Source organism: Plutella xylostella, chromosome 3 (genome assembly GCF_932276165.1).
Source record: "Plutella xylostella chromosome 3, ilPluXylo3.1, whole genome shotgun sequence".
NCBI classification, from domain to species: domain Eukaryota; kingdom Metazoa; phylum Arthropoda; class Insecta; order Lepidoptera; family Plutellidae; genus Plutella; species Plutella xylostella.
In genome coordinates, this window is record NC_063983.1 from 9294133 (window position 1) to 9314463 (window position 20331).

The 20331-nt window shown below is 37.0% G+C and overlaps 1 protein-coding gene across 2 annotated transcripts in view; it reads right to left on the reverse strand.

The window, feature by feature from the left end:
* Positions 1 to 2541: 2541 nt before the first annotated feature.
* LOC105381140 (sialin) overlaps positions 2542 to 20331 on the reverse strand; it is a 33842-nt gene continuing 16052 nt past the window's right edge. Inside the window, exons 7-12 of one of the 2 annotated variants that reach the window (XM_048622646.1) lie at positions 18488 to 18621; positions 15588 to 15737; positions 4486 to 4633; positions 3546 to 3686; positions 3133 to 3218; positions 2542 to 2723 (exon numbers count right to left, since the gene is read on the reverse strand). In XM_048622646.1, coding sequence (XP_048478603.1) covers positions 2556 to 2723; positions 3133 to 3218; positions 3546 to 3686; positions 4486 to 4633; positions 15588 to 15737; positions 18488 to 18621 — 827 coding nt within the window. In that variant the 3' untranslated portion in view covers positions 2542 to 2555. Of the gene's footprint in view, positions 2724 to 3132; positions 3219 to 3545; positions 3687 to 3972; positions 4114 to 4485; positions 4634 to 15587; positions 15738 to 18487; positions 18622 to 20331 lie in introns of both variants that reach the window. The other variant, XM_048622637.1, reaches the window with a different exon arrangement.

Genomic DNA, 20331 nt, shown 5'->3' on the forward strand with positions numbered 1-20331 from the left:
AAATAAACCATTTCATGAGATTTGAGTACTGCGAGATTAGGTTGTTTGGAATGTAGGTATTTAATCAAAGAAATCTAGAAACTGTACATTCTATGAAAGTTATGTTATTCACACCGCTATATTATACCGAATAGTGTAAATCAACCTAATTTCACATATAACTAAAGGGATAAATGGTTTACATTTTAGTATTATACAACAACATAGCGCCGACATAAAAAATGCCTCATATTTTTTTATACATTTTTTAAATTGATTTACTACACTACTACAGAGACAATCTTGATATCGCGCTACTAACTAAGAAAGTATTTCAATTTCCACAGACGAAACGCTTTATGTGTCTCCTGTAGGCAATTTAATTTTTATGCTTTATGTTGAATTGGTTCACGACTACAGTCCAACTACAAAGTCGTGAAAACGGAAGTGGATCCTAACTAATTGTTGTGTTAAAGGACAAATCCGTTAAAAATCCATAGTCAATCGTTACTTTATTTTTAAAATGTATGTAAAAGTAAGTAAATAACTGATGATCATAAAAAGTCTTATAGTCCAGTCAATAAATGACCCAAAATGAGGTGTAGAGTGCGTGAGCAGGTAACTAAGCAATTCCTTCAGAAACTTGTTCAGGGGGCTTAGGTTGTTAACATACAAAAAGTCCTGACTCCTAGGTGATGAGCGGGGGGCAGAGGAGGGGGGTAAAGCCAAGATATAGCCAAAATAACCGCATAGGCGGACATATCTCAGTAGGGAAACGAACAAGATTTTGTTCCAATTTTTGTTGAAAATGCAACAAATTACATATACATTTTGTCAAATACCTAAAAAACTTAAAACTTAACTTATGATGTCAGGACTTTATAGTTTGACTGTACAAATTGTATTTCCTAATTGCCTACAGGAAGGCGCTACAAATAATTTGTCTGTAGAAATTCCTCGTCTTCACTAAACAAAGTAATTACAAAACAAATTTTGTAATTTCAAACTTGGAGATAAAATACTGATCGTAATTTAGGAACTAATTATAGCCATTACGATAATTTAGATTAAAAAATGAAGAATTTGAGAGCAAAAAATGAGAGCGACCATAGACTAACTCTGTATCACAGCTTTCGAAATGCAATCGCAATGCATTGTCTTGTAATAAAGTGTAAACATGGCTTAATCTTAAACATCTAGGTATGTCTTACGGTAAAAATAACGAGTCTTGTCTATGGTCTGAAATAAATTTAAATTCAAACATTACTCGTTCAAGCGAATGTATGCTCAGTTCTACTCACTGGACAAAGAAACTAAACTGGCTATGAATTTTCCTAAACTGTCGATGAATCATTGATAATATTATTCATAAAGAGGACGAAATAAATAAATGGTACTTATATACTAAAAATACTTATAATTAAAGAAGAAATCAGAGCAGTTTTGGTCCCCAAATTCACTAACTTAAATTATTTGAACAGCAGCAAATATTGTTGGCAGCAAAACCACTTGTGCGATCTCTCTTACACCTAAACATTATGTAGATATTTATACAATGAGTCGGGTTCCTTTCAACAAAGTATTAAATAAATAGGGCACATTTCTTAGTCCGTTGTGCGAGCCAGTACATCAATATTATACACATCACAATCAATACATAAAATACACTTACACATTTAACAGCCTTATGATTTTTTAACACAGCAAAGAGTTTTTACACTTGAATTTTGTGCAAATTATCTAATGTGATATCTAGTTTCGGTATAGCCTTTGTGAATTTAATTATGAGTATATCTCAGATTAATCATCAAAAATCTGTTTTTTACTGTATTTTTCAGGCAGTGGTTTCCATGGCTTGTTAAGAGAGGGTAGAGAACACGCTTATCTATTTCAGATTTTGTATATAAAACAAGAATCACACCACCCCAGCTTATAGCCTCAGGGAAAGCGATTCTAATTAGACACAGCAATAAATAGGATTGTAATTAATTTGCAGCTATATGAGTCGAGGATAGGATGTTTACTGATAGAATCTGAGAGTAGGTATATAAGTAGTTACGAGTATGTTACTTGGTTTTTCATTGCTTTTGCGTAGATAAAGAAGCAATGAAAGGCGGCATTAACACATAGGGGAGAGCATTGACAGATATACAAGTAGAGGAAGACGGCATGACTTGGAATGAGTTCGTCCGTCATTTTCATATTGCTTCTTTATCTGTGAGCGTCTTAGACCCCCCGCAGACTGCAGACTTTTAGTCGGCCGATAGTTTTATCGGGCTCTTAATCAGTATGGAGTATCGGCCGATACATAATCGTTGAATGAACTACCATACATCTCCATACTGACTTAAAATTCACCCACTGCCAGCGTAGTGCGGCCCACGGTAGGTTGCGGCGCCACAGCCCAACGACCTTCGCTATGCATTTTTGACAAAAAAAACAATTTCGCAAAATCACAAGCCGAAGTCATTACTCTATGCGGCGCCTCAACCAACCGTGAGTATACTCAAAGTAACACTATTTCACTACCTCCCTTCCACCCTCGACATCTCACACCCCCCCCCCCCTTCTACCCTCTAAGCCTTCTCATTAAGCGGCTCCTCTTCCTTCTCGTCCTTGGGCTGGTCCCGGGGCGCGCTCCACGGCTGCAGCTCGCCCGAGCCGAGGGTGACGAAGCAGACGGCTCCCAGCGCGTATGTGGCTGCCAGGATGTAGAAGACTATCTGCCAGCGCTCGTACGTGTTCTGTGGAATGGGGGGTTATGGTTATTATGTGTAGAGATGTAGCGGTACACAACACATAAGCAAGTGCAACAAATACGCCTAAATAGTCATTTGACTAATTAAGACAACAAATTGTACAGATTTTTAAAATTCATCATTTCCACAGAAGGGCTAATACGGGGCGCATTTAAGACGTGACAAGAGTTTTGCATCACGCTCACTCACATCGCGCAGCCTCAAGAGCGAGCGCGACAGAGAACTTTTGTCACGTCTTAATAGCGCCCCGTGCTACATGCCCTGTTATAGTTTGAGTTTTCTCACGATGTTTTTTTACTATGCATTAGGAAGATGCCCGGATTCGAACCTTCGAGCTTTCTCTTTACTACAACTTAAAAGTGAAGCTGACTTTATTGAGCTGAAAATTACTTACATGTTCTTTGGTGAGTTCCCCGACCATGAAGGTGGAAAGCCAGCCTCCGAATGATGACAGCGTGTTCGCCATGCCGAAAATGGTTCCTGAAACATAAAACATAAAAATTAAGTATAAACAGTGCCAACGGTTTCCCTGAAGCATCACAAGAGACGGCAAAAGAGAACCGATATAGCTCTTTTGCAACCTGAAGAAATGATGACCGGGCGGGTAAACGAATATGCTCCTATGGGGACCATGTAAAAACCTCAGACCTCACACTATTTTAGCGTGAAAACTCGTTCATTTGTGCCCAAACGAGCCAGGCACGTAGAAATACCTACATAGAACTCATAGAACAAAGAATGCCATTGTTATGTTGGTCTCTGCGGCAGTCAAAAACCAAAACTCTTATTCATATGATAGGTACGTACCGCTGAAGTTGGGCGCGATGTCGAGTCCGTTGCCCAGGTAGCCGGCGGTGACGGCGCCGTTGATGGTGAGCGCCAGCGTGAAGATGGCCACCGACCACACGCGCTCGTGACCGTACGAGGCTTTGAGCAGCATCATTATACCTACTGTCTTTCAGGGTAAGCAAGCTTTGCTGCATCTACTCTTCACTGTACTCACCTTCAGGGTAGGCAGGGTCGTTTTGCTAGATCCACTGCTTTACTTCCTTAAGGGGTAGGCAGAATTGCGTAGCTATATCTAATCTTCACACTGCTTCCTTGTGCGGTAGACAGAAGTGCATTGCTGTTTCTACACGTCCTCATAATACCTTGCGATATAGGCAGAATAGCATTGCTGCATCTAGTTGTCTACCTAGTTTCTTGCGGGGTAGGCAGTGTTGTGAATACTGACCGCTGAAGTTGGGCGCGATGTCGAGTCCGTTGCCCAGGTAGCCGGCGGTGACGGCGCCGTTGATGGTGAGCGCCAGCGTGAAGATGGCCACCGACCACACGCGCTCGTGACCGTAGGATGCTTGGAGCAGCATCATTATACCTGGGGAGTTATAGGAATTTAAAGCTTAGGCTTTCACAGCGTACAAGTGCCTAGCACGAACTCAGTCGCTCAGAGGTTATCAAGTTACAAACATATCTCATAAAATCTAAAGGTGTGCGGATTATAACTGCCGAAGTTGGACGAATTCTCGAGTGGGGATCACCAAACGTCGCATAGATCCCCTCGGGACTGACGACCTTATCGACGCCGGTATCGGTAGTGGCTGGAGAAGATCGGGCGACGGGCGACATTATAGTCCCCTCGTGAAAGAGACCAATGTCGAGTATCGACGACAAACAGGGTCGCTAAATATAGTACTCCCGCGTACATGATTGTGATGATTACGAGGTGATGATAATAACAAATACGTACTGGGCAGTCCGACGGCCAGGCCCGTGAACAGCTTCCTGGCGTGCGTGGTGGACAGGCGGCCGGAGCGCCGCAGCGAGTCGGCCAGCACGGACGACGCGAGTGCGCAGAGGTACTTGCCCAGGTACGGGAGAGAGGAGAGCAGGCCGTTCTGGAACGAGAAAATTAAGGATTATTGGTAAAATTTTGTCTGGAGAGTCCGGTGTTGTTGAAGTTGGGTGCTCGAAGGAACCTCCATGATTGTCATATCAACTGTACTTAATTAATAAACGTCCAGCGCACCCTGGACACCTGGGCAGTCAGCGATTGATAACTAATTTGACTCCAGTTTCTAGAGTTGGCCAACACTGACAAGGGAAGAAGGTAAAATTTTGGCAATTTAGGAACCGTCAGAAAATTGGCGCTCTTCTTTACTGAAGAGACAGATCGAGGGTTGCAATATTTGTAGCTCAAGAGTTATGTATTATTCCTTTCATATAATAATATTAATCTGTAAATCTGCAACACTATAAACTAGAAAATAATCTAGGTAATCGGTATCATTGTCACACATAGCAAAAATTGCAATAAATTCCCAATAGAATGTATGGAAGGTCGTATAAGGATTCAATATTTATCTGTCTACCTACAACACGCAATATAATAGATTTATGTACTGTTATTAGTTTATTACAGCAATAATGTTTATTATGTCATAGGAATTGATTTAATTGACGTGGGTAATAAAGATTTATAGCGCCGGCATTGCAATTCAACTATTGCTTTTGTGACATCATAAAGTAGGTAATGATAAATTCTTACATAGAACTATCTATTATTATCTTCAAAGGAATATATGAACTTTTAAATGCGGTCTTTCCTACATGCCTTTCAACGCTCATTCCTCTGAAAATCCTCCGTAACATAAAAGGTTTACTGTTTTTCTACAATAAAGACACTATGATACCAGCAATATACTTAAACTATTAAAAAGTAATTAAGTTAAAGCATTCAAGTCATAGCAGCCTGTCTAGACTAAAGGGTCTTTACCTAGGTAGTTAGGTCTCAATGGATTTTATGATTCATAAAGTAAGTTCAGTGTTTACGGACGAGAGTCGATGGTCATACCTGTTGCTTATTGTTTTCCATCGTTAAAGTTTAATGTAAGCTTATAAAAGATAAAAGATAGATAAACATAGAATTTGAAAAACGATTCTACTTGAGATTTATTGGTCAACCAAAATGCTACAACCAAACTACCTACTTTATTAACCGAACATCTCAACTTATTAATTTATACTTTTATAGTAAGAAATAAGTTATCACCTCCCAGCTTCCCTACCCATAAATATTTATTTAATGTTTTCATTACGGTATTTAAGTATCCAATACAACTACCCAATACAGCTAGGGTGATTGGGTACCCTATGAATAGGATGACGGTGCTGTCTATTTATCTCAGTTATAAAGATATTGCTTGACGACCGAATGGCGTAATGGTTAGTGACCCTGACTACTGAGCCGATGGTCCCGGGTTCGATTCCCGGCTGGGGCAGATATTTGTTTAAACACAGATATTTGTTCTCGGGTCTTGGATGTGCCCGTAAAATGGCTATAGGCCCGCCCCCTATTAACATTGGGACTAACATAACACTCTGGCGAAGTGGGTGCAGCAATGCACCTCTGCCTACCCCGCAAGGGAGTACATTAGTACAAGGCGTGAGTGCGTGTTTTTTTTTTTTAAGTTATTGCACGTCCCTAGCTAGGGATAGGGACCCTATCTATTGGGTGATGTAATCAGTACTTTAGATCATATTTAGATGAGCACCCAGTTCTAAGCTACGATGAAACTAATGGCTTAGCTTGCAAATGAGTCTGAGTAGGCGAGTTGAGTGAACTGACGATGGCGCCAACATAATTTATTTATGTACTATAAAGCTAGGCTAGTACCCTACACACTATTATAAGACTAAGCTAGTGAGGCTCCGTTGTGTCTCCAGAAGACTGGAAGTGTGGTAGTTAATGCATCAAGACATTAAAAAATTATAATGTGTCGTACGTCGTAAGAATCAAAATACGTGCTTAGATAGAACAAAAAAGTTGTTAAGTATATAGTTTATTTAAAATTTATTTTATTTTTTTTCATCATGATTACGAACTACCTGTCCTGTGGTAAAGGTGCTACGTTGCTTTTAGAATTCTAGAATGCAATAGGTGAGTAGCAAAAACCACTAATGACATAACAGTTGGGTCTGATGAGTATCATAGTTACCAACATTAGCAAGGCCTACGCACTAATGTAGGTAGATAGACATCGCATCGTGGGACTATCAGCAAACATTGCAAAATTGAAGGTAGTTTTGCATCTATTATCTACTAAGATTCGCGAGGCCAAAAGCAATTTGGATTCATCATAAATTTGACTGACACCAGATTTCACAAATTGCGCACTTCCTTCTCTAATCTCGTCAGGGTCTAAGTTAATCTTTCTTTTCTCAGGTTCCTATTATCTGAGTGAGTTTTAGTCGGTTAACGCCCGACACTACCTGGGTCCTCTTCCCAGGTGTCCATGTGGATTTTCCCCCAGCAGTGAAAAAAAAAAGAGAAAAAGAACAATATATATATAAAAGAAAGAATATATAAACTAAAGACAAAATAAATATATATAAAAGATAATATATATAAACTAAACTTCCTTACCGAGTAGAAAGTAGATAAAAGAATTAAAAACTATCTCATAAAAATTACCACTCTTCAAAAGGCACGGACATAAAGTCTGTGGAGTGATAATCATTTATTAAAAAAAAAAAAAAAAAAAAAAAAAAAAAAATATTATCTGAGTAAATACCCATACAAACTATAAATTTTAATTAGAAACTGTGGAGCACAAAATGAGGCTCCCCGATTGACATTATTATCACCAGTGTTACTTATTAGTTTCAAGCGGGGCTGCGAAGTTATGCCAATGGCAATGATACTCTATTATATCATATCATATACATATATATTTATAGAAGTATATATTATAGTTTATTATTATATTATTTCTATTTGTGTATTCTATTTATACAAGTATATATTTATAGTTTATTATTATATTATTTCTATTTATGTATTCTATTTATTGTTAGGTACAATAATTATTGAGTGACATTGCAATTTCTTTCTTTTTTTTTCTCTTTTTTTTGCACACCTTTAACATAATTTCTCCTGTACTTCCTGTGGGTTGACTGGTAGAAAATGCTTTTAGCATTAAGTCCACCCTTTGTACACTTATTTATATATTTGTGCAATATAGGATTAAATAATCATTGTCACCGACACGCTATGAATAAGAATGCGAAACAGATACATTTTTAATTCAATTTATTTATTGGACGAGTAAATGTTGTGTATTTATAGCCATAATCATCAATGTCATCAATCGATAGTAAAACCTTGTACTAATCTACCTACATAATATTACGAATCTCACCAATCCACTCTGAAAATGGTCATCGAACTCAATCGTCCACACATTAAACTTCCAAGAAGTCTCTCAGTTAACAGAGTATGAGAAAAAAACACTATTACAATTAACAAAGGCCCTTCTGGCCATTGATGGTCCAATTGGCCGACCTTTATTCAATAACTGAAGGGCCTATTTGAGTGAAATTGCATTCTCAATTGCCAATTGCCTCTAATATCTGCGTCCGGAGCACAGGGCACTTCAGTTATTGTTGCACCTATTACCGGTTTGAGCCAATTTTATAGCTACTATTAATTCATAAAATTATAAAAAACCTCAATCCCCGTAAGTCACCAGGACAGGACGGCATACGTCCTATCGACATAAAAATTATCGGAGACAAGATAGTCACAGCCATTACCAACCTCATAAACACGAGTATAAAAACCACAATATACCCAGATGAATTAAAGTTAGGAATCGTTAGACCGATACACAAAAAAGGTAAACATGACTGCTTCTCGAATTACCGACAGATAACAATACTACCAATCTTAGACAAAATTTTCGAAAAATATATAGCTGGTCTCATCCACAGATACTATGAAGACAACAACATACTGACAGACACACAATTTGGATTTAGAGCTCAAAAAAGCACAACACTTTTACTATCAAAATTTACCGATGAAATTAATACTTACCTGGATGAGAAGCAACATGTTGTGCTCGTGTTTATCGACTACAGCAAGGCATTCGACACGCTTAAACACGATTACCTCATTAAGAAATTAGATAGTACAGGCATCCGGGGACCATTGCTACAATGGTGCCAAAACTACCTCACCAACCGCAAATATCGAGTCAAAATAAACGACTGCTACAGTGATGATGTTAAGGTCTCAATAGGCACGGCCCAAGGATCCGTCCTTGGTCCCCTTCACTACCTGGTTTATGTAAATGACGTCACTAACATTATTAAACATTGCTCCCTATATCAGTTTGCAGATGACACTTGTTTAATAGCAGCGGACAAAAGTGTGACAGAGGCAATGAAAAAGCTACAAAAAGATTTCACAGCGTTGGTAAAATGGTCACATGATGCAGGACTAATTCTAAACGCTCAAAAAACCCAAATGATGCACATAAGATCCAGCCACAACCCTACAGACCATCATGTAAGATTGATAGCACATAACCATGATTGCTTACACACGAACAACTGCAATAACTGCGAAACAATTGAACAAGTCAAAACAGCAACTTACCTTGGTCTCATCATAGATGATAGATTTAATTGGGAGCCACATGTCAATAAGGTATGTGATAAACTTAGAGGAGTCCTTGCCAAAATATCCATAGTTAAATACAAGGTACCGTACAGTGTTTTATTAAATATGTATAAAGCACTTGTGGAATCCATAATATTCTATGGAATCACAAGCTATGGACGAACCTATAAATCCTATCTCGACAAAATATGCAATTTACAAATAAGACTACTAAAAAAGATTGTACCACCAAAAATTAAACAAAAATGTAAAGGTGAATATCAGAGACTATTCCACTACTGTGGGATATTACCGGTCCACAGACGGGTGGAATACGCGCTGATCGTTGAGCAATACGACCAACACAACATGCTAAATCCTATCGAACACAAAATACATACTAGAAGCATCACCAACAAAAAAATTACAACTGCACGATTTAAAAATATATACGGACGTAGAACGAATAAATACATAGTTCCTACACTATTTAATGAATTGCCAACCACACTTAAAAATGAAATAAATTATAAAAACCTGAAAAATAAACTAAAAGAATACTTTGTAAAAAACCTACCTACCTAAATAAACAACCATATTATACTTACGTATAGTACCTACCTATTTTTATTAAACAAAATGCTTTAAAACATACCTATAAACTAAATTTATAATCATAAAACTAATATCTGTCTTTCTATTAAAGAGCAACCTGTATATAGCTGCCATCCATAAAAACTCTTATCTATGATCTATGACTGAACCAGTTCAAGCGGGCTACCGACCGAAACGCGTAAGCGACGCTGTTTGCATGGCGGTTACGACGTTTTTGCCGCGAGCCCGGTGTAGCTGACTTTAACTAACGCTAATAAAATTTTACTCACAATTAAATAGGTACTTGCTTTTGTATTAAGTCAGGAGTGTACGATGTGTTAAGATAATACCTATAAGTATAATACTTCACCGATTAATGTACTGTAATGTTTAACCGTGAATGTATCGTAATATTGTACCTACTATATGTGTAAATTCATTTTAATGTGCCAAGACAAACCATTTCGGTTTAATGGCGCTGTCAAACAAAAATGTAATCTATATATGCCTGTTTTTATAAATAAAAAATAAAAAAATAAAACTATTTTCACTACAAGTACCACTTATTTTCATTTTGAATCCTTCGGTGACCGGCAGAGCTATTTAGATGTAGTCTAGTACTAGCTTTAAAAAACGCGTTGTTAAAGAACCTATTTAATAAAACAAAAGAAAATAATCTTATCAAATTAATTAAACACGGTTTGTATCAAATTAGTATCGACTAAATAGGTACCGCGTGTCAATCCTGTCGCTAGGGTGACCATGGTTTCATGTTCGGCTTCGGGACATCGGGACTTATTTTACTTATTAGGTACATATTTGAAATAAATATTTATATAACTGCCAAATTGCTGATTTTTTTAAATAAACTTACCCCCGAATTCATAGAGCTTTTTGACACTTTTAAATAGTTTTACAATTGACGTTGCAATATACGATTTACAACTTTTTGACTGACGTAGAGAGTCGAAACTCGTGTATTTCAAAGTAAATTTTAATCTTGTTTGAGTTTACAATACGCTCTATGTATTTGGGGGTTAGTTTATATTTAACCACCCTGTCATTGCCACTGCCATAACAAAAATAGAGATTTAGTTAAAAATATTTTTAAAAAGTTTTATATTTTAGACATTACCGATTGTCGGATCTTCTATAGCAATGACTGTAAAAGTATTTTTTATTTGCGTAAAACTGATGTATATGACGTCTTGAGAAAGTAAATAGTACTAAGTAAATAGACGTCATATACATCAGTAAATAAGATAAATAATCAAAGTAAACTATGGATTATAATTTGTATGTGTTTCATTTTGTATATTGTTTGTTTTGTGAACCTACTGTGTCCCATGTGATTTGTTTGTATAAAATCAATGTCCAATAAAGTGTTTATCTATTCCCTCAATCATCTACTTAACTGCTGGAGGTGTTATGCATCGTCGTAACATTAGGTTCTCAGTATAAGTTAAGTAGACCATCATTTTTTATATTTTGTTAGGTGACAGCAGTAAAGTTTACTTAGTATGTACACTATTAGACTGCAAATTTTATGTTTCGCAAGTATAATTCCAATAAGAAACATTACGTACTACTAGTACTTGGCTAGACAACTTACTTAATACTTTATTTACTCTATGGCCTACCCAGGTTTTTACTCCTACAGCGTTTGACTCACTTGCCATGGGATTTTGTCCTAAGGGCTTCGGACATAGGACTGAAAAACGACTTGAAGTAGGCACAGTTAGTAGTAAACCTTGCATCAAAGTAGGTTTCTGTAGTCAAACCTGTCCATAATCTTAAATATCTAACATAATTTCTAGAAGCTATATATCTGTCTCTTTCTATTCCTCTACATCAGCGGTATATTAAAGGATTTTAAACTTTAACCAGGAGATGATAACGTTCAGAGAATCAGACCTTGCGCAATCAAACTGTCTTGCAAAATTTAGATCAATAACGTTGGCGAATGAAAAGAATCTGATATCGAGGTTATTATTGAAAAAAATACATAAAAGTATAATAATTTATAATGCTGGCCTTCTTGGAATTGACAAATTCTCACGGTGGGTCCATACCACGTGCGGGGCAAACGAGGTGCGGTAACTGGTACCAGGTATATAAGCAGAGGTTGACCACTTCTTGGCTGATGCAATAGGGCGGGATGCTTGCGTGAGCCTTGTTTACGGTTTGCGAAGCACAAGTGGACAGACAACTTGGAAATTCGAATCAGGGCAGATGGGAGGTAAAAATAAATAATACAGTTATGTTATAATGGAGTCGGATACCTTTTTAAAAATATAAGAAATGTTGTAAATGAAATCTACACCCAGAAAGATAGGGCACTATATTCTAACTACTAGGGCATGCAATACCGCAATACCGGTATTCGTAATACCGGTATCAGGGACAAAATTCACGCTTTTTTCAATACCGGTATTGAAAGCTAATACCGGTATTGAAGTAATACCGGAATCGGACTTTTTTAGGCTATAATAAAGCGATTAAGATATAGTATTCCTATTTACTGTGAAAGCGCACTTGTTTCCAACCGTTTGATGCAGTTTTCGGCCGTTTGATATCTACTGTTGTCCATGCGTAAACGGACACTGGATGTAAAAATAATAATTTATTATAAAATTTAAACTCTAATACTCAATTCTCGTAAAATCTATTACAAAAACTGAATTTCATTGCTTTTTCTCGTTTTATTTTGACCTATACGACCTTTAATCACAATATATGCCATTTATTACAAGGAAATCTAATACCGGTATTAATACCGGGATCCCGGTATTGAGTTGCAATACCGGAACTCAATACCGGTATTGAAAATAGTTCCGGTATTGCATGCCCTACTAACTACCAAACAGAAAAGTTAAAAATGTTGTTTTAACAAAACAAGATATTGATTATGAAACTTAATATCTCAGTTATGATGATGATGATATTGTTATTATTCAAATTTATATCAAATAGTAAGTAATAGTTAAGATAGTTGTTACATAAAACTATGACAGACACAACGAAATAAACATACTATGATGAAATTCCAGGCCACCTATTCCGATACAAAGTGGCACACGTGTTATAGATTTCATTGAATGAACTACATTTACACACGTAGGAGAGTAGTGTAATAGACCCTAATAGACTTATAATGTAATAGTCAGCTCCAACAATAACATTGTATCAACACATAATCGCAGGAAGCCCGTGAACGCTGCACGAGGCATGCATTACTTAGTGACATTGATAACGGTTACCAAACGCGTTGATTTTTGTAAAATATTTATGTATCACCAAAGTATTTGTGTCACAATTGTAAAATAATGACAAAAGCTGATATTAAATTGAAGACTGTTGGTTAAAATTGGAAAACGTGTAATAATTATATTTAAATAGGTAATCTATGTTTCGCCATAAGTGGACAAATAGTGAGTCGGTGATTATTTTATTTCATTGTACACATTTTGATTGGTATGTACTAAAGTAAGTTACAAAAGAAATACGCACAGGCATTAAACCTCATATATTTAAAATGACTTACTTAAGTTAAAGATAACACGAATTCAAATTGCTTTTTGAATTGCAGCGATTCAAGAATTTAACATATCAATATGGACTACAATTTTAGTACAAACATGACTACTCTAAAGGCGTTTCGCAAAAAAAAATTAATAAAACTTTCAGACATCTATCTATGTGTTCGAAGGATTTTTATCCAACAATTTCAAAATGTATGTATCATTTACGTGCTAACTGCAGTCACCCAGCCTATCTCAACCGCGCTGGAAACCGGTTGTACATGTTCATAAGAATATCGAGTTGACTGCTTGAAGCCAGCTCGTTTTAAAATACATCGCATGGTCACCCTACTAACACTATCGTCATTCAACACTTTGCTAAAACTCATAATTTGTCGCCGAGCTGCCTTGTTGAATAATGGACCTTGTTACCTTGTAACAGAGGTTATAAGGATATGTTGCTACACCGGATGACGTTTTTTTCCACCGTACGTTATCAACGTGGTATTTTTTTGGTGTCCTTCGCAGGCGATGAACCTTAAGCACGTGAGAGATCGTCATAATTATAAAATTCGAACGTCTATAAATACTTAAAAGACATTAAATAATAATTTTCGGCTTTAACAAATGTATTACGTTTACGGTTTGCTACTACTAATAAAAAAAAACTGATTGTTCAAAATGTAATGAAGTATTTGTAAGATGTACTGCCCTACCTACATCAATGATATTAATATTCGAGAAGAGAAATGGCGATTAGAAATTTGCATTTGATTTATTAAATATCTATGGAGTACCCAACCTCTATCCATCAATCAACCTCGGTCTATTAATCACAAAATGTATGACATCTTATAATAGTATCGATCACTTTACAGTTGTTCGTATGTGAATTTTGTACGACTAACACCAATAGTAGACCCATGTATACTGAGTAAGCCTATGTCCAGCAGTGGACGAATACGGGCTGCTGATGATGATGATAAATAATAAAGTAGGTATTATAAGTTCCATTAAAAGTAGTATTATTTTCTTTATGGGTTCCATTCTTCCAAAACATAGTAGGTATCTTCCGTGATTTTTAGGTACAGTGTTTATCCGGACCCCTGCTTATCCGATAACCCAGACGGAAAATGCACGGATTGCGCTGTTGAATTGAATACAAAAATATCCATCCAGCCAAGGGTTGTCTAGAAGAAATCCCTTTCAGTGATAAGACTGTGATTTCTAACTATATTATTTTAGTTTTGAAGGTATAATATCTTTCTATCTTTTTGGCAAACTGTACAGACACGGTAGGTACTTATAGTTAGGTAGGTACCTACTTACACCCAGCAGTAATTATGGCATCATGTGGGCAGCACTTTCGCTATCTCGCAAGTTTAATATGAAAGTGACAGCGAAATCCGTAGGATAACGGTGCTGGGCGTGGGCGGCTGGGTGCCTATTGTTTTTTAGTATATCGTAAAGCAAACATTAATGTGATGATGTATTATTTAGTACCTAGTAGGTATTTATCGATTTCTTCTGATTGGGTAGCTTAGGGTGTCTTAAAATACGGACTAACGGCGTTAGACTGGTCAATAGGGACTTATCTTCTATGTTGAATATATTGCAATCTTGAACTATCCCAGACACTAGAGCTTCTCAATAGCTTGACGATAGTAGTTTTTCTTATGAATTAAATTAGAACTCTCATTAGGTGCATAATTATAGGTAATTAATACAAATATATCAATGTACTTGAGAAATTGAGAATGCCCATGCATAATCCGCATCCACCTTTATCTTAAAGCAATAAGTAGTTTGCAATTGCTTACCTACGTATGAGCCCACACGACTAAGCTCAACTAATCTGTTAGCAATCTGATAATGGACTGTAGGCGCTAGCGGTAGAACAAGCCACTTGTGGTATTCTTCTTCTTTGTTTTTTTAACTACTCAATTTTCCTAAGGTTTAGAACAAAGTTTCTTTAGGATTGAAAGGGCATGATTTACCTACGCTTCATTCTATAAAATCTATTATATGGCAAAAATGGGTACGACTAGGCCATGTCTAATTGTCTATCCAGGAACTGATGATTACAGGCTATTTCATTTCCCTACTCTAAATGTTTTAAGGCTGCGTCCGACTAGGTAAACTATTCTGACTGAGTTAGCGTCTACAGGCAGATTGGTAAGTTTTCACTCACGAAATTTGTAGCATTACATACTATTAGAAACGTTTGAACACTTTGCCTACTGCTATCGAAAAACGAAATACATAATTATTTCAATCATCAATTCAACTCACATGTTTAATATCATAGTGCAGGATCCCCTCGATGTAGGTCGGCAGCTGGTTGACCACGGTGAAGTAGCCGAAGACCGAGGCGCCGTGCGTGATGATGATGGCCCACACCGGAGCAGACAGCAGCATCGCCTTCCACGGGACCGGGGTGTGCTGGAATAGAGGTGGGGGTGGGTTAGGGGAGGGCCAATTTTATGAAATGGGGGCTTCAGCGAGCTTGGTGGTCGATAGGTGTTAGATGGTATGGACTTTAGCAATAAGATTGAAACGCCTCATAAATGGGTCAAATTCCTGCCGAAATGATCGGCACACATGCTATGTTTTATGAAGTAAAATAGTAGTGATCTATGGAGAAAGTATATGTAATCCTATTATTAGCTATTAGGTAGGTTAGGTGTATGTATCTGTAAGTATATCTAGCAAAAATATTCAGATCTAAACTAGAAATCATTAAAATGATGTGTCGCGCTATCATATCCTCTGTTAAACACCCGGTGGACCTGGTTTAATCCTACTTTTAATGTTATACAGGTAACTTCTTTAGTGACCTATAACAACTTAAAACGGTATGAGTAAGTATATACAATACACATAAAACCCGCGAAATTCTCGCGTCGCAAGGTTCGTTAAACCTTGAATAAATCTGCAGCATGTAACACTGCAGACAGATAAAACCATAAAGCGATTATCCTTTACGACCAAGGCCCTATCCGACCACACTAAGAATATTAAACATTGCTTTTTACAAGCGATAAATTCACAACGAATCATTGTGTTTTTTTTGCAATCGTAAACGTTATGATGTGAAGAGGTTGGTTATGTAATGTGCCTATGTATTTTGTACAAGGTGGTAAGAGGTATAAGATTACGGGTCGTTGTAAGTCCTATTGGCTATCCTGAAGATGTGATTACAATGCATAAACTTCTAGGTACTTAATAAAATCATAAAAAGAGTTTGTAGGCCTTACTTACGTAGGGGGTCTTACTACACCGCATTGGGGTTTAAAACTATATACCTAATCCTAATAGGTGCACTTACCTACAATATTATTCGTAAAAAATATATATTTTACGGATCTAATTAAGTTCTGCATAAAATTACGTACCTATATAATATGGCATAGAATGAATCGTGAGACAACAAATTTTACACATGAATCCATTCATATATCACATTGTTAGTGTTACAGAGGTGATGTTTGCACAGATGTTTTTTCAATAAAGAACTTATGATCTGCATATTGGTTTCCATTGTTCTTTGATAGGTTACTATGTTATTAATCTACTGACATATAAGTATCTGTGTGTAATCAGTTTCAGGCCCACCTCATATTACATAAGAGTGGGACAATACATAATTAATAGGTTTTCAGATTGATAATTAATTCCAGTCTGGTACTTAAATAAGATTACAAAAAGGAAACGCAATACTTAATTCATTTAGCCATAATTTCTATTTTTATGAACAACTACCTAAATACATGCTCTTTTCTTTAAAAAATCATAAAGCCATAGAGCGAAAGTTGATTAGTATTTGTGTACATAGGTTAAAATTAACCAAAAAGCTGACTTCATTGCATATGCAATAGCCACACTCTTACATCACATCACATTCACAGACATGTGGACGTAATATTTATCCGATTATCATCGCCCGACATTGACCGTGACGACGACGACGCTAACTAGATTAATACACAACAGACAACACACACCGATCTATCGCACCTGACAGCCGCTGACGTAGCACTTCTACTGCCAAAAAGGTGCACGTGGAAAACATTAGGAAGGATTGTTTACATGGCAGGGTAGTAGGTATACATGGCAGATACTGCGCTTTTATGATAGAAATGAGAGAACTTCCTTTCATAAACATTTAAACATAAAATATTTGACATATGTTGTGGCTGTAACTATGTAGCGTAGAAGGATATGACCGACATTTATGAGTTTCATGGCTCATTTTAAATAATCCATTGGAAAGCATTATGGTTATATCCATTTCCCAAGCAGGCTTGTATCCCTCACCTAGGCACCGGAAGTATATAATGAAGCATGAAAAGGTACTAAAAGACAGAAAGTCCATCGACAGTGATAACGACAAATTTTAGAGCAGGTATTCTAACTTTCAAATCCTAATGCGATTAGCAAATCCCCAATAACGCTAAATGCAAATAGAGCATACCTAACTACACAAAACTGCCAATGTATAAGTTGCCAATTTGATGTAGGCAACAAAATATAAATATAAACATACCAACCAACTATGTGCCAACTGTAAGGATCTTTCACGATTTAACTGAACAAATAATTGTACTTATAATAATTTCAGATAGGTATTTACAAGTTGTGTACCCATTGTGATGTTCAAAATTGTTTTCGGCGATGTACCATATTTGTAAATACGTATTGTACTGGGTACTTGTTTGTTAAAAATAACTGCCTTTATTTATTTGATGTACTTATCTAATTACAGACTCATTATGTTGACAACCGTTGCATATTGGTGTAAGTACCAAAGATTTTCTGAACCATTATAAAAGATCATTCACAGTCCACTGGCACCAAAGTTGAAGACTTGTATAATTGAGAGTTAAAAACCCTTACCGAAACATCGTCATGTCGTAGATGCAAACTGTTCACCTAAGTATATTCTTCTATAAGTGTTTAAAGAAACAAGAGTAGGTACAATGGTAATCAGGGTTTATGTAGCAGAAGGATTCTTTCCAACTCTCTATGAACAGGGTGAGATAGCACTACTCCGTCCGGTTGCCTTCAAATTGTTTCATAGCTGTCTCTTGCTTATTCTAATTCTTCTTCTAGTGCCTCTCCTATACTAGAGGTTGGCGGTCAGCTCTGCATACTACTCTTCCAAAGCTAGTTAAGTATCAAGTTCCACTCACCCCCTTCTTATTGGAGTCGGTGCCGATGACCTTCTCCAGGTACAGTCGCTCGGAGTCGGAGATGCGCGGGTGCTGCGCGGGCGAGTCGTACACCACGGCGAACCACGCCAGCGACCACATCACGCCGATTATACCTGGTGGGGGGAGAGGGGTGTTTTCAGGAGTGGTTTTTCAATGGACAAATGGAATAATTGTGGTAGTGGGGGGAAGAGGGGCTTTAGTTAATGTGAATTTAGGGGTTTATGTTATAATTCTAATAAAGTCTGCATGTTTGCATTAGAAAGTAACACCAACTTTTTCTTTCACTGGCATGTACGACCCATGGGAATCAGCCCCATAGGAGAAAAAAATATGAGAACAGTAAGTAGTAACATAGGGGTGTATCCTAGGCGTAGCACTACTCATCAAATTCAAAGCAAGGTATTTGTTTTCTTTAGCTAGGACCAATAAATAAAGAGTTACAATTTCTTCCGCCCCTATGTATGTTTTAAACTGCACATGGTGGCAATGCTATGGTTAAGTAATTGCTTCAGGAACGTGTTAGCTATTCATAAGAACAAGTCAAGGTCACTTTATATACGTCAACCCACAGGTTGGATAGTTAGTAAGGAAATGCGATACGACTGTGGTGGAAACGATACGTGTAACACTTGTAAGCATAACCAATGATTGATAAACAGCGGATTTATTACTGGCAGATCGATTTACAGCTACCGTGTTACTGATCGTTTTATAACATAAGTACTTGCCTAGTATTATACGGTTGTTAGTAGGTAATTCGATTTGTGTAATGGGAAAACCTATGGAAACTCTTACATTCCGTTGAAATTAACACTGCGTGACAAATAATTAGGGACAGCGAGCGTTGGAAGTAAAAACTGTACTTACTTGGAAATTCAACACGGAGAACTATTAGATACTACTTAGGGGGCCGTCCATTAATCACGTGAGGCTCAAAGGGGGGGGGGGAGGGGGTACTGAAAACCTCACGAAACATCACGAGGGGGGAGGGGGGGTTCTCGTTAGACATCACGTGTATTAATTTTTTGTCAAAAATTAGGTATGAACCTGAACCGATATTTTGTAAGGCGCAAAAATGTATCGATTTGTAGTATGACCTATATTTTTTCTAGTCAAAAATTGCCTTTACATAGACTTCCAAAAAAATACACGTGATCCAGGGGGGGGAGGGGGGGTTGGTACCAAACCTCACCAAATATCACCAGGGGGGAGGGGGGGGTCAAAAAATGAGAAAAACGACCTCACGTGATTAATGGACGGCCCCTAGGTACAATTCAATAAATATAATGGGAAAATCCCTGAAGATTCAAACCTGTTTATCATGTAAAGAAAGGTTCAGAATTCAATATCGGTCAAAATAATTTACCTACTTGTTCATAGCAAGTTCATATACATACATACAAATAAATGTTACCTAATTGATCCCCAGACTGTCAACATAGCACTTACAGAAGATGTAGGTATACACAGAGCGCAATTTCATTTGACCTTGGCCTTCCTAAATGATTTGGCAGTATATTAGTAGCTAAGTACGCGAATGTATTATGGGTATTTAAACTATTCGCAAGATTTCAGAATGTAGATAAAACTCTCGAGAAATCCTTATTATTTTTAGTATTATGTATCCTACTAATATTATATAAACGCAAAAGTTTGTACGATTACAGAAAAACGGCTGGATCAATATTGATGAAATTTTGTAAGGAAGCTGTCACACTGAATTAACATGTAGGTTACTTTTTATCCTGAAATTCTAACGGGAAAACATATTAAGGTGAAGCAATAGCTATTTTTACCACATATAACTAAGGGCCGGTTTTTCG